This window comes from Chenopodium quinoa, unplaced genomic scaffold (assembly GCF_001683475.1).
Source record: "Chenopodium quinoa cultivar QQ74 unplaced genomic scaffold, ASM168347v1, whole genome shotgun sequence".
In the NCBI taxonomy this organism is placed as follows: Eukaryota; Viridiplantae; Streptophyta; class Magnoliopsida; order Caryophyllales; family Amaranthaceae; genus Chenopodium; species Chenopodium quinoa.
Window position 1 is genome coordinate 391,609 of NW_018742564.1, and position 16,092 is coordinate 407,700.

Sequence of the window (16,092 nt, forward strand, 5' to 3'; positions counted from 1 at the left end):
TCTCTCTCCTCTCTCCATTTCTCACCCATGGAACTCCTCTTTTCTCTTTCTCCTCTCTCCTTTCTCTATTTCTCAATTCTCACTTCTCACCCATCTCTCCTCTCCTCTCCTCTCTCAAGCTTCCATTTCTTTTCTCTCTCCTTTTATCACCGGCCACAACTACCACCACCGAGAGTAACACCCACAACAACCACCGAGAGTAACACCCACCTCCGTCGAAATCCAACCCACCACCGTCAAAATCAGACACCCACCTCCGTCGAAATCCAACCCTTGAAACCCCAGAAACTAGGGATGTCAGTGGGGCGGGTCAAATAGGAGACCCGCCCCATCCCCGCCCCAACGGGGTGGGGATGGATCTTGGTTTGGCGGGTGGTGGGGCGGGGATGGGGATAAAAACCATACCCGCCATGGGTGATGGGGCGGGGGTGGATTTTAGGTTGTACCCGCCCCATCCCCGCCCCGCCCCACCCGCCCTGCTTCGTACCCGCCCCATCCCCACCTACCCCACTTCGTACCCGCCCCATCCCCACATCCATATATTTTTTAAAACAAAATTATATACTTTTTATACTATTTTATAAAAAAAAATTATTTAAAATAAAATAGTAAATATAATATTTTGTAATACACTTATATTATAAACAAAAAAAATGTGTAATATTAACAATAATTTTTTTATTTTTGCAATCTTTATTAATTATGAAGGATTGTGTATTTGGGAGGCGGGGATTAGACGGGTCTTAGGTGGGGATTAGGTGGGGGTGGATATCCAAGTGGGGGTTGGGGTTGGGATGGTTTTGGAATTGTACCCGTCGAGGCGGGGATGGGAATGAATTTTAGACCCGCCGTGGGGATGGGGATGAAAATTTTAGGTGGGGATGGGGATGGGAAAGCCAACATCCGCCCCGCCCCGCCCCATTGACATCCCTACCAGAAACCCCCACCCACCATAACTCGAAACCCAGAAAACCTCACCCATCCTCTCTCAAAACCCATCTCGAAACCACTGAAAACCCCTCTACCACCGAGGTGTTTGGAGTGGTGTTTGTAGTGGGTTTTGTGGGTTATGGGATGGGTTACGGGGATGAGGGTTTCGGTAGTGATTGGTTAAGGGATAGGGTGGTTGTGGTTGGGGGGAGGGACGACAGAGAGGTTACCACTGAGAGCAACACCAACACCAACACCGATAACAGCGCAACAACAATTTAGATTTTAATTACTTTTATTTTATTTTTTTAAGTTTATGCGTGTTGGCAAATGTTAAATTTCAGATTATTATTTTTTTTAACTTAATTTCATATCTAATTTTAATGATTTGCGCAGGTGGTTAAATTAGTGGTGAGTGTTGGTATTTGGTGAATGCATGCGCGTGGGTGGGGGATGGTGGTGGAACGCATGGAAGCAGCAAAAGTTTTATTTATTTTATTATTAATGTATTTTTTTTGATGAAAATGTAATATTACAACAATTGATTAATGAAAATATTTATATCTATACATATGTTTAATGTTTCTGTATCAATTTAAGTAAAAAAAAAAAAAACAAACAAAATTATTTTTTTAATTTTATCCATAATGGGAAGCAGTTCGGTCCATTACCTCCAAATGAGTATTTAATATATATTGCAATATATATGAGTATTTTTTTTTAAGGATATTTTGGATTTTAACACCTTACAAAAGGCTGAAAATGTTTTTTAACACCCCCCAAAAAAAAACTTTTATTTTAACACCTCCCAAAAATATAAAAGTTGGAAGTTAACACCAAAATCCATCTTCCGTTAACAGAACTGTTAGTGGGGCCCACCCCAACGGATATATTTTTAAAAGATCTGTATATAAGAACCATTCTTCCACGATTCTTGCACGATATATAAGAACCATTCTTGCACGATTCTCCCCTAATGAACGAAATCGTTGTTCTTATTGAATAGCAGCAGCGCATTGCATTGTTGCACGATACTTGAAACAATTCTTTCACGATTCTTCCACGATTTTTGAGAAGAGGAACAGATTGAAGCTGCTGAAACAGGTGAGTGCGGTCAATTGTTCGGTTGTTTGGTAATTATGGTTTAAATTCTCTTCAATTATTATTTGCAATTGTTTCGTACTCAGATTAATGGTTGGATTATGTTATGTACGCATCTAAATGCCCAATTGCGAAATTAGGGTTCGTCAGAAATTGAATTTGGGGCTTTTCGTATTATGAAATTAAAAATGAATTTTGTTGCTGTCAATGTTAATTCGTCAGTGTACAAATCTGTAAATGTGACTGTCGATCTAAAATTGATGCAGATTATGTCGTTTGTTAGCTCTTCCCCTCCTGAGGCCAGAAAATGTAAGTGTGGTGTGCCAATGGCCAAGCTCACTAGCTGGACAAGGGAGAATCCAGGCAGGAAGTTCATATCATGTAAGTTTTATGACCCAATAACAGAAACAAGGGGTTGCAAAGCTTTCGAATGGGTTGATCAACCTGATGGAACAGATTGGCAAACAGGGGTTATCAACAACCTGTTGTTGGATAAGAAGCTGCTAAAGGGTGAAGTTAATGAATTGAAAAGGGAAGTTGATGAAATCAGTGGCCAAAGGAGGTGCCTACTTAATGAAGTTGATAATTTGAAGATGAGATGCAAGGCCTTGAACGCTGACAGGAAGAGAATGAACAGGGAGTGCAATGAAGGGAAGGTGTCTTCAATCAGCTGTTTTGGTTGGGTGGGCATGGCCATTTGTATAGGTTTGTCAATGGGTGTAATTTTCCTAATGGCTAGGGGTGTGTAATAGTAAGCTGTATTAAGTAGTTATAATTTCTTGTAATGACTTGAAGTGTTATAAATATGTCTTTTAATCAACCTATTTATGCCTTGTCTAAGTTCCTATTTATGCCTTGTCTTTTAATCAACCTATTTAAACATGTGAAACATTAAAACATGGGAAATATGTGAAACACTAAGATAGTTCAAGTACAGGTTGACAAAAGAACCTTACTTCAACATGTTTCAATGGCAATCAAAGCCATGCAACCATTACAATTCAATATCTAATTGTTCAAATTTGTTAAGGGAAGCCACTAAAAAACTAGCAAGTTACATAACCAGTCATGAGTACATAATAAAAGTTTGAAATTGTTCAACAGACATAATGTTTGATATCCAGCATGAGTACATCACTGAGTAAGGTTGTTGAGGGATTGCAGCCTGGCCCTTGTTACAACACCTGTGGCTGTTGTAGGCTGACTTGAGGAAGACCTTGTCTTTCTTTTTGGTTGGCTTGAGGCAGGCTGACTTGAGGAAGGCTGAGCTGAGGATGGCTGACTAGAGGATGGCTGAGCTGAGGAATGCTTAGCTGAGGAAGACTGTGGCTGTGGGCGCTTGCTGAATGGCAGACAACCTTCTTGCTCTTGAGGAAACTTTTTGTTTCCTATGCTGTTTGGTCCAGCCCCAATTGCACTCTATGACATGCATATAAAAATAAAAAGTCAATGGAAAAGACACATACATATATAAAACAAAGGGGGAGTTGGTGTAATGCTTGTGTTACCTTTTTAGCAGCCCTAATCTCTTTCTTCTTCCTCTCCTCCACCATCCAAGGAGTGTTCAGTGGGGGTCTGCCTGCTGACTTTATCAGCTCTGTAGCTGGTGCAGCAGGTACTTTGCAAGTCTTGGCATAATGCCTATATCCCCCACAGTTGCTGCATTGCTTCTTCCTCTTGGTACTTGCCTGACCACCTGAAGAAGAACATTCTCCTGGCTCAAGCTTCCTTTTTTTGCTCTTTGGTCTCCCAGGTTGCACCTTAACAGAAGGGGGTAGTGGTTCCCTCATTCTGACTCTCTCCCAGTGCTTTGGGCCAGGCATTGGTTGGACAGCTGGTTCATAAGCAGACCTGTATGTGTCCATGGTATAGTATGGGTCAACAACAGCCTCTATGTCACCCCTCATATCCAATATGCAGGCATAAGCATGAACACATGGAATGCCAGTGAGTTCCCAATGGTAACATGTGCAGGTCTCCTTGTCCAAATCAACCAACACCTGGTCATCCTTCAGCTGCACCTCAAATGTATTCCCTCTGGATGGCTGCACCACACAGGACCTAGCCACAAAGTCTATCCTCCCCAGAACATGCCTCACATATGGCACTAAGTTGTGTGTAATTGTTTTTGAATCCTCCCACTTTTCATTATTCCTGTTCATAATATACCTCCTCATCCATTCCATTTGGGTGAGGATAGGTTTATCTCTGGCAGGCCTAATGACTGCATTGAAAGTCTCACACATGTTGTTCAACAACATGTTGGACTTGCAGTTTGGTGTGAATGCATGTCTAGACCAATGGTGGGGAGGAATGTTGATTAAATACTCATATGCCTCTTCATCGAGGAATTTGATAGACTCCATGGCAATTTCATGCTCAAACTGACATATAAAAGCATACCAGAAATCACACCAAGCATATACAAGCTAACCAATATAAAAACACACCAACAGTCATATAAAAGCATAGGCTAGCTTCAACAATCAATAAACTTACAATGGTGGTGGCCCTAGCTGCTCTCCAAAACAGCTCCTTAAAGGTTGATCCAGTGAAGTTGAGCTTGAAGTTAGCCCAAATATGCCTCACACAAAACCTTTGCTCAGCTTTGGGAATAACATCAGCCATTGCTTTAATCAAACCCTACCAAATGCAGACAAAAGTATAATCATCAGTCAATCACATACATACACATGAAAACTTAGAAATTGAACCTAAATAGTTAAGAGGGAAACAGAAGCATTACCTTTTGCCTGTCAGACATGATGGTCAGCCCAGCTCCTTGATCATGTGTGAACATTGACATAAGGGATTCCAAGAACCAACCCCAAGTTTCCTGGTTTTCAATCTCCACTGTGGCCCAAGCTAGAGGAAACAAGTTGTTATTCCCATCCTTAGCAACTGCCACCAGAATTTGCCCAGGAAAGGCACCCTTGAGGTGACAACCATCCAACCCTATTAAAGGCCTACAACCCTTTGCAAATCCATCTCTCAATGGCCTTAAACAGATGAACATCCTCATGAACAATGGTGGCTCTGGCCTGTCAATACCATCAACAACAACATTGCACCCTGAACCAGGGTTGTACTTCATCACAGCTTTCCCATAATCCCACACCCTAGCATACTGCTCCCTAGCTGAACCAAATATCAGTAGTTTTGCCCTACACCTAGCTAGCCATGCCTTATAGTAACTCACATCAACTCCTAAATCATTCAAAATCCTAGCCCTAATCTCCTTAATTCTCCAACCAGGGTTACTCCTAAACTCTTCTAAATACCTCTCTGCTATGTATTCAGCAGTAAGCATCTTGTTCTTCTTTACTCTGAAGCAGGAATGGTCTAAATTCAAGGTTTTGATTTGCCAAGTTTGCTGCTTAACAAGTTTTGATGCAAACACCTTGAACTGACACTTTACCCCCCCCACACATGTACAAGCAGGCATTCTACAAGTGTAGCTATTGAACTCACAGCCACATCTATATCTACACTGAACTGTAATCCTTTTACTGTCATTATGCAAGTAGTAGAACTCATACCTGTTTTGAATGGCATGAAGTCTTAAGGCCCTCCTCAAGACTGAAGCATTACTGAATTTCTGATTTAACTTCAACTTGATTGGGTTGTCAAAGTCCACATCAGCATTAAACCAAGGAGCATAGTCCTGTTCCTCATCAGATCCACACAAACTCCTTGAATCATCTGAATCAGCATCACTTTCTGGATTCACCTTCGGTTTTCCAACATCCAAATCATTTGTCAACTCTACTCTCTTATCTTTGCCAACCCTGTCATCTACTGCACTCTCCAAACCTTTCCTAAGGCTCTTGTTCACTTTGGCCAAGATCTCCTTTGACCCTTCAATATACCATTCCTCATCCCCTTCATCAAATTCTTCTTCACCAGGTTCCCAATCTTGTCCCTCATCACTCAAATCTGAACTTGAATAACCAGATCCTTCACATCCATCATCCTTTTCTTCATCAAACCTCAACACTTTAGCATTAGCTGAGGCTTTCCTAGGTGGACTCTCCTCCCTTTGTTCAGTTTCTGTCTTCTTAAACCTAGGGCTCCTCCTAATAGTCGATGTATTTGAACTTTCTACCTTCTTATCCTTTTTTTTTGTCTTTGCAGGATTGGGTTGGGCCTCTTGTATGGGCTGACTAGGAGCTTCTGTTGTTACAAAAACCTCAACATACCCCTCTTCATTTACTGTCTCCAAAAGGCCCTTAACCTCTTCACTGTTAACTAGTTCCCTTTTCCCAGTGTTAAAGGTTTTCCCCTTCTGCCTATACCAACAGCTGTAATGCATAGGCACATCCATATCACCATTAACAAAACCATGAATTGCAGCTGTTCTAATCAAATGCACATCCAACTTAGATACTTGAACCTTCCTCTTCCAGTAACACCAACCACCACACCAACACAGCAGCTGCCTGTTTTTGGTTACTCTTTTAGGGACAAAAGCACCTCCCACTCTAAGGCAGATGTCAACCAAACTATCCTTGTCACCCATTATCTACCCACCAGTGAAAAACATATAAAACATATTAAAAGCCATGTAACTATACATGCACAATACGAATAAACAAATCCATCACAGCCACACAAACAAACACATAAAAAAATTGAAAATAAACATATACAAGCCAATGTAGGTGCTCAGTAACATAAATTAATCAACAAACCACACTTGCTAGTTTAATTAACAATAAACCACCTTAATTAATCTCTACTTTCAATTACGAAATCCAATTAACCTAAGTCGCATAGTCAGTTACAGAAATTGATTTATCAAGGCTTTCCTACTGTGGTCCCAAAATTTACCCTAATTACCCAATTATTGCAAGGTTTACAGCAATGAAGCACCAGTAATTGACGAAATTGCTATCAAAGGAGAGCAATTTTACCTTATTTTCTGTGAATTTCAAGCGGCTTTCGCACTTTTGTAGTTGAAGAAGATGATGAAGAAACCCTCCTGAGCTTATCTTCTCCAACGTTGACACCACCCTACACTCCACTTCTCAGCCAAGATCTCCTTTGGTTCAAAAGCGAAATCAATGAAGGTTCAGAAAGAATTCAATGCAGAAGGTTGCTGCGAATTCAATGAAGAAAGAAGTTTCGTGTTTTGCTGGGTGAAAATTGAAGTTCAAGCCAATTTGTGGGACCCACGTTAAATTTCCGTGACGGAAATCGTTAACTGGTGTTAACTTCCAACTTTTATATTTTTGGGAGGTGTTAAAATAAAAGTTTTTTTTTGGGGGGTGTTAAAAAACATTTTCAGCCTTTTGTAAGGTGTTAAAATCCAAAATATCCTTTTTTTAATTTACGGACAAATCAAAGAGACCCCCTCTTAGAAAAGTGGTTCCTTAAGTACAATATAAGAAACCCCTTTTCCAGGAAAGGGGGTTCTTTTAATATTATGATTTAGTAATTTCAGGAGCATTTAAGAAACCCCTTTTCTAAAAAAGGGGTTATTTAATTGGATAAAAAAAACCCCTAAAAAAAGTGGTTTCTTAACGTAAGAGACCATTGAGCTTGAGACCCCCTCTAAAGTGGTTTCTTATGCCAATTTTAGGGGTTTCTTTTCATGTTTTTGTAGTAGTGGGACTTAAGCCTATTGAAATATCTAAAGTGGGGGGAAAACTCAATTTGAAGTCTAATACAACATTAGATCTTAAATTCAATGAGGATACTACTTCACTTGATGATATGAAGCACTTAGGTATGTAAACATCCCAAGGTTAGTGTTTGTGACTCCAATAATTAAGAGGTTGAAATTTTTCTTAATAAATCTTTGATAAGTTGCTCAAATTGCAGAAGCATGTTCTTTGAAAGATTTACCTATATGAGTAAGAAGGAGGTTTGGCCGCTTTACCAAGGTTAAGGCTTAACTTGGATCACTTATGAATGGATATGGACACTACGGCTTCATAGGTGTCAAGGAAACAAAATGGTTTGTGTATTGCTTGTATGTATAATATCTTCAATAGTTCAAAGTGGTTGTATGATTCAAAGCTTAGTTTATCATTATGATCGGAACTATTGTTAAGCATATTTATATTAAATGGAAATTCAATCATTAGATATTTTCATTATGTATGAGCATGTATATATGTTTGTTTTAAGCAAGTTATAGGCTCTTTTAACATTTATTCTATAAATGGAGGAGGATTGTTGGAACATTTATGGAATAAATGGAGCTTATGAATCATATATGAAGTTTATATTATGCTAGGAGTTGAGGAGGATTAGTATAATGATTATATTTAGAAATATGGCAAAGTTAGATGTATAAAAGTGATCATACAAGGCAAAATCGACAAATTTTTGCTTCGCTTTGTCTGACAGGGCGAGTACGAGTAAGATAGTCGATTATCTCAAAATTCATTGAGATGTTCCATGCGCCCGATCGGGCGCCCTTGCCCGGTCTAACATGGCAAAAAGGGTTTTTCAGTTTCTACATGTTTTCCAAAAGTTATTTGCGTGCTTGAACGAGCGCCCTTGCCCGATCTGACCGGGCGGAGTTCAAAACTGACGGTTTTTGAACGAATTGCTTTGTGAACGGACATATCCGTTGGAATAAAACTGCTCTTCATATAAACCCTATAAATAGGAGCTTATATGACATGTATGATGGATGAGATAAGAATTACAAAACCATTCTTGCTTACTTTGAGAGAAAATCTGCAGTAATTTTCTAAGAGTGAAAACAAACACATTTCCACACAAACTTTGTTGAATTAATTTTATAAGAACAAGCAAAACTAATTGGTTTTTTATTGTATCCCAATAGTTTTATCGTGTAACTCGATTGTTCCAAAGAGAGTCGATAAACAATTATTAGGAAAGCGTTTATCACGTGCCTTGAAGAGTTTATCCGGTCTCTTTGTACATCAATTTCCATTAATTTTCTAACTATGATTTCATTTTACTCGATCAAAATAATGGACCACTATATGATAGACTTTGACCACGTATATGTCCAACAAATATCATCCTTAATCAAATCAATAATATGTGGAGTATCCTATTGAAATTATATTTTGATCATTTTTCAATCTCCTATCATCGAGGGAATCATTAAATTACAAGTTCACAACTCATATGTGAGTTATTCAATTTTCTTTTCTCGTAGCAAGCGATTTTAAAAAAATAAAATAATAAAAAAAAATTTGAAAAGACGGATAAGTAAAGTTTGAATAAGTTATTGAAGGGGAAAATTCATATATAATCATATGTAGAATATAGTTGTATTCAAACATATAGCATTTTCACTTTATTGTAGCATGCATGATTAAAGTCAGGCACGTGTTAGGCGAGCATGCCTCGTGTTCATGTGGGTCGTGCTTAGAATGGGCCAAATAAAAGTCATGATGTGATGTCAACTTGTGTAGATCATTAAAAACCGTGCCCGTGAGTAATATTTATGCTTTAGGTAAAATTGTACTACCTCCGTCTTTTATCTAGTTAACACCTTTCTTTTATCACGCTTGCCAACACACTGTTTTAACGATTAATATATCTAATTATCAACATTGCAAAAGTGATGTGGATTAAACCACAATAAAGGATACTAACAATTAGGGTAAACCTAATTCAATAAAGTTTTGATCTTTTCGACTTTAACAAGAAGAAAAGCAATGTAAATTAATTTTGAACTTTTCGTAAGCAAAGAAACGTTTTGAAACCAATTCGATTCACTCGAACTAACTCACAATTTTCATGTTTTCATAAACTCAATCACCCTAAATTCTCATTAATAAAACAAATATTTATAGGCATACAATCCCATGCCCGATAGGATAAACAAACCTAAAAGATAAATTAAATCCTAAAACTCTAATAATATCTTATAAAAAGATAATTTTTCCTAATCTTTATCCTAAATAAATCATATGAATACGACAAAATGAATCCTAAAGAAAATAAATCTAGACTCTAAATTCTTGATGCTTGATCCGCATCAAAAAGTATTAAAAAAGTAGATATTAATAAGATATACATTGAGGCGATTCAAACAAGATCACACATGATTATGTTTATCGTAGCTACAAATCACAAAAGCTAATCAAAGTGTAGGTTGTGAATAGTGCAAAAGTCAAACGGTGTCAATTAAAAAAAATGAAGTAAATATCATATAAGCAGGACAACTCGTCGTGTTCATGCCTAGTTAGACCAAATTAAAATTTGGAAAAAAAAATATCCATGCACAATCCACAAGCATGCCTCTCTATCTTTTCATGGTGGATTCATGCCAAATTAGGTCAATTTCTTACTGTGCTTGATCAACCCTCACATCGGCTTAGCAAGCGAGATTTTATTCCAATAATGCACATTTTCTTACCTTTATTAACTCAATTGGTTTCTATTATGAAAGCAAAAATGACATTTACATCAATTGCACAACGGTTTTTTATGTTCTTTCATAAAAATTCGTTACTTTATGAAAAATAGTAATTCAATCAACAAACCGAGTTCTGATTAGCACAATTATCTACAAGGCTAACTCATTTACATTCTATTAACCCCAATCTAATATACTTACCAATTTACCATCAATATCATAATCAACAATAGTTACAAACAACACAAAATTGTAGCTTGATCAGCCCTCATGTCGGCTCAACACGTGCCCAATTACAGCTTAATTGCAATTAGAGAGTTAAAAAAATCCCATCAAATTAAAGTGCAAATTAATAGTTTTTTTTAAGATCGACATTAATGTGAATATAAGTCATAACTTTAGGTCAAACACCATTACGCTAACAATTCTTCAAACAAATATACGAGAGATTGTGTGATCACTCTCCACTAATTTAAGAATACTTTTGGGTGGAGATTTCCTTACCTTTCTACCTCCTCTCTCCGAGCCTTGCTAACAAACCCTGTTGGGTTAAATTATGCGAGACTTTATTCCAATAATGCACATTTCTTTACGTTAAATAAAGAACTCAATTGCCTATTATTATGAAAACAAAAATGACCTTTACATAACGTGCACAACACTTTTTTCCCCTAAATATTCGCTACTTTACCAAATATAGTAATTCAGCTAACAAACGAGTTTCGATTAGCACAATTATCTACAAGGCTTACTCATTTACATTCTATTAACCCCAATCTAATTTACTTACCATCAATATCATTATCAACAATAGTTACAAACAACCCAAAATTAATTAAGTTACTCAAATTCCCAAAACCCCAATATTATTACCAACCAATAGCACAACAATTGACAACATCCCAATCTTAGCTCAAATTGCCAAGCTTTTGTGGGACCCATCATGTCTATGTCGGCACAGCCCCATGAATCCATGATAGCTACAACCCCTCCTCCCTCTTTCCCAAGTAAAACTCATTTTATAAATCCATTAAAAATCAACTCTTACAATAAAATTAATTTAATCAAAATTAAACTAAAACCAAGAAATTGATTTCCCCAAATCGTCATACTTGGCCATTATTCATCCACGTGTCCTTTTGACCTCGTCATCACCTTCCCCCATTTTTTTGGTAAAATTGTACTACTACTACTACAACAACACTATTAACATTTTCTCATTTTAACACCCCTCTTTAAACTTGACTTCCCAATATAATCATTCTTTTCACTCAAATAATCTCCTCATTTTGCTTCTCTCTCTACTCTTCTCCCCTCTTTCTCTCTCTAAAACAACCACTTATGGCAGCGACTCCGAGTACAGACGACAACAACAGCATCAAGGGGTTGCTAACCGGGTGGGGCCTCACTCTCACGGGCAAGCCGTGCGACAATTGCAATGTCGCCAATTCATTGTTGTATTGCAACACGGACTCCGCTTTCTTGTGCGGCCCGTGCGATGCCAAAATACACCCTCCAACCCGATATCCTCGTCACGAACGTATTTGGGTTTGCGAGGTTTGCGATTCACAACCAGCTGTCGTCTTTTGTAAGGCGGATGGAGCTAACCTCTGCTCTTCCTGTGACCATGACATCCACTCGGCTAACCCGTTGGCTCGCCGCCATGAGCGTGTTGCTGTAATCCCGTTTCTCGACTCACCCATCGATGCCGTTGCAGCTCCTTCCTCTGCTTTCCTCGTCCCGGACAACCTCGACGCGACGGTTATACCGAGTCGTGATATTATAGTCGGTAACAGCAACGACAACACGGCCGTGACGAATGACAGTAGCAGCGATGATGCCGACGCGTGGTTGATTCCGAATCCAAACAACAGCTTCCTCTACAGTGAATCCGATATTCTTAATTATAACTTCAGTTGTTCGAAATTTCAGTTTCAGCCACAAAATGACGCCAAACCGCAAATCATCGTTGATGACGATACTCGAAATTACGCGTTTGCTGACAGTGTTGTTCCTTCGCAATCGCAGGGAAACAACAACAACTTTGCTATTAATAACAATAGTATTAATTACGTGAACTCGGATAGTTTGTTCGATAATTGCTTCAACATCGATTTCACCCAACCAAACAAACACCACAAGAAGAACCACAACAACGATTCTCAACTCCTTTCGCCTTCGTTCAATTACTCGGTAATTATATATACATCTATGTTTATCGAGATGTTTGTTTTATTGTTACGACGCTATTATTGATGGTCAATTGATCGTATTTATTTCTGTGATTATAGGTTTCGTCATCGGATATCGGAGTTGTTCCAGACGGAAGCGCAACATCGATGTCGTCGGAGGTTTCGTATGGTTTTGCTAAATCGACGGCGGCGGACGGAGGTCCGCTGATGGATAGAGAAGCGAGGGTGTTGAGATACAGAGAGAAGAGGAAGAACAGAAAGTTCGAGAAGACGATTCGGTACGCTTCTAGAAAGGCGTACGCCGAAACGCGTCCTAGAGTGAAAGGACGTTTCACGAAACGTAATGATACGAACGAAACGTCGGGGATTGATTTTGCCGTTGATAATGGTGGATACGGCGTCGTTCCGGCGTTTTGATTTTTAATTTAATTATTTTTATTTTTATACGAGTACTAATTGTTAAAAATTAAAAAAAAAAAAAGTTTATAAAAAAGAAAGTGTTAATTCTTCTTTTTAGAATAGTAAAGTAAGAAAGAAAGTTCTCGACCCTTCTAATCTTCTTTGTAACACTATTTTTCTCTCTTAATTTTTTTTTCTTCTCTTTTCATGAAATATAATTTTAGTTTAATTATTTTCATGTTAGGTTAATTATTGTATTTAATCAACATCGGGTTTTTTCGCTGTTGATTGGATTGAACGAGCTGCTCCACATCAAAAAGAAATTAAATTAAATGTAATTAAAAATTGTCCCTTCGACATGTAAAGGGACAATGACGGAATTTCATGTAATATATTAATTAATAATAATAATAATTAAAAAAAAATTGGTCTTCTATTTCTTGGCTGTACAGCCTGTACTTAATCGAGAGAGGGTGGATCTATTGCTGGATTATAATTGGCTGAAACTTGCTTTTTTGGGCAGTTGTAATTTTCTCATTGTCTTTATTATATGATGATGATGTATTAGACTGTATATTCTTTTTTAAATATAATATATTTAATTATGTCGACTAACCAAGATAAGGTTACTGTTGCTGAAAGCATTATCAATTCAATCATGTAACTTAAAAATCTTCAATTATTGTCTGTAACAAGTGAACTTAATTTGAAGGTAAGGCTGTGTTCTCTTGTTCAATATGGTGGTAACTTTTGAATTTTTTCGCTAGTACTACTTTTCTCTATCAATTAGACATCTGCTATAAGGCGTGTTCTTGTAATTTCGTATTGTCGTATACTTGCTATAAGTTGTGTTCAACAAAGCATCATTTATTTCATATGTTATATATAAGTTGTGTTCAACAAAACATCATTTGATTTTTTGGATGGTGTATTTTTAAAAGCTACAAAACTAAGCTTTTAGGAATGTTAGTATTTAAAATAAATAAGAGAAAGGAATAACCTTTCCAAAATGGAAAAGAGAGAAGGATAATACTCTGTCATTTGACACAACACATCGATACAATAAAATATTATAGTATAAATTTCAATACTTCAACAAATAGTTGCGCAAAGCACGCATGTTAAACATAATTTGACTACGAACTTCTAAAATTAAACCCTAATAGATAGCGTAAAGGATTACAACATCAACTTCTAAAATTAAACCCTAATAGCTAGCGTAAAGGATTACAACATCAACTAATTTTTACTATAAATTCCACAATGAACTAATCTTCCACCTTATACGGTACTGCCTCTATCTTTGGTACTAATGGTTTCAATTTGACTTTTGCCGCATATGTCTTGTATGGACCATAATTTTGTTACTAGCAACATTTCTTATTTCACTTATGTCAATGTCTTATTTCAATCACTATTATATTTAAATGCAACACTTTTAATCTCACTGTTAATACGTTATTTCAATCATTAATATATTTTTATTATTACTGTGTAAAAATTATAAAAAATTTGATAAAAAATATAAATCGAGATACATTTAACAAGATCTTAGATGATTTTTCTTTAAATTGTAAATTAACAAAGCTGGTTGAATTGGAGTATATGAATAGTGCAGAAGTCAAAGTATTGCATTTTTAAGAAAATGTATGGAGAAAGTTTTAAAATTTGATATTTCAAAAATATAAATCGAGACTAATCTAACAAGTACAACATAAGTACTACCTCCGTTCTTGAAAGTTCGACTCAGTTAATATTCATGTGGTCAAAATAAAATAACTTTGACCACATGTTATGATTTATACAATAGAAATAACTTAGCATGAGGGATTTTATTAGATTCTCCTTATTATAAATTTTTCAAATATCAATTTTTTATAATTTTCACTTATACATAGTCGAAGATATTCATGGTCAAAGATGTTCATTGGAGACCGTGCAGATACAAAGTGAATCGAACTTTCAGGAGCGAAGGGAATATATTTTTCGTTAACTATTTAACTAGATCCCACATGACTATGTTATTCTCATATATAAATCACGAAAGATAGTGAAAGTTTGTGTGAATATTGTAAGAGTCAAAATGATGTAATATTTTAAGAATTTAATAAATATTTAATATGCGAACGAATCATAGTTTAAGAAATATATTAACACTTTGTTTGGATTGAAGGAAATAGAGGGAAAAGAAGGAAAGGGAAATAGAGGGATGAATTGTCTTTCATTTGGACAACAAATAAGGAAGGAAGAGAATTGGAAGGATTAAATTGAAATAAATTAATCTCTCTAACAATGGAGAGATTTGTAAGGAAAACTCATCTTTCTTCCCTCCCCCTCTCCTCCCTCCCCTTCTTTTCTTTCCTATTTCTTTATCCAAACACACCGTAAATGTTTAATACACGAACTAATCATATCATTACCCCTTAAAGTAAAGAGTGATGAAGCTAATTAAGTAAGGAAGGTTCCAGAAAAAGAGAGACTTTCCCTTCAAAGAAAGGATAATTGGGTGCATAAAGGAAGTAGATGCATGTATTGTTACCAATATAGTAAAGCAATTAAAAAATTGAAGTGAATCACGAAAATGAGCATATTCTACTTGACTGTTGCTTTAGATAATCGTGATAATCCAATTGCCTTTTGAAGCCGTTGAAGTACTACAACTCAACTTTCTCTTTAAGTTAGGTGGCTTTTATGGGTTTTTGGCTCTACCCCATATTTCATCTCGTAAATTGTTTGATTTTTTAAATTTAGTTTTCTATTCTTTCAAACCCTTGATATAGGTGAGTTTGATAACGTTTTAAGACTCTAAACTTTGGATGTATTAATGTATTATTATCATCTTATAAATTATATTGTTATTGTAATAGGGGATAACTCGAATTTGATTGGACTCGGTTCAAATTCACCTTGTTCATAATGATTATATCGATTATTATGATTTTAAATTTTTTATAATTGATTTACTACTACTTTAGGACAATGTTATAAAATTGATCTGTTTGATTATAGTTACCAACTGAAGTGATAAGAACCTTGATAGTTAGAAAATACCTGAGTATTTTATGAGTATATGTGGTAATATTCAATTCTATTTCTAATTTTGTAGCCAAGGAGTATTAC

The 16,092-nt window shown here is 36.6% G+C and overlaps 3 protein-coding genes across 3 annotated transcripts; 2 read left to right on the forward strand and 1 right to left on the reverse strand.

Annotated features, from left to right (window-relative positions):
* Window positions 1-1,917: 1,917 nt before the first annotated feature.
* LOC110720628 lies at window positions 1,918-2,851 on the forward strand. The gene is made up of 2 exons (XM_021899673.1): window positions 1,918-2,034; window positions 2,298-2,851. The coding sequence occupies exon 2, from the start codon at window positions 2,301-2,303 to the stop codon at window positions 2,778-2,780; it is 480 nt and encodes a 159-aa protein (XP_021755365.1). The 5' UTR covers window positions 1,918-2,034; window positions 2,298-2,300; the 3' UTR covers window positions 2,781-2,851.
* A 132-nt stretch (window positions 2,852-2,983) lies between these two features.
* LOC110720595 lies at window positions 2,984-6,550 on the reverse strand. The gene is made up of 4 exons (XM_021899636.1): window positions 4,778-6,550; window positions 4,531-4,674; window positions 3,540-4,415; window positions 2,984-3,450 (listed from the first exon to the last, which is right to left on the reverse strand). The coding sequence occupies exons 1-4, from the start codon at window positions 6,548-6,550 to the stop codon at window positions 3,166-3,168; spliced, it is 3,078 nt and encodes a 1,025-aa protein (XP_021755328.1). The 3' UTR covers window positions 2,984-3,165.
* Window positions 6,551-11,494: 4,944 nt separating this feature from the next.
* Window positions 11,495-13,408, forward strand: LOC110720629 (zinc finger protein CONSTANS-LIKE 5-like). The gene is made up of 2 exons (XM_021899674.1): window positions 11,495-12,574; window positions 12,673-13,408. Exons 1-2 carry the CDS (start codon window positions 11,723-11,725, stop codon window positions 12,988-12,990), a joined length of 1,170 nt encoding a protein of 389 aa, XP_021755366.1. The 5' UTR covers window positions 11,495-11,722; the 3' UTR covers window positions 12,991-13,408.
* The last annotated feature ends 2,684 nt before the right edge of the window (window positions 13,409-16,092 follow it).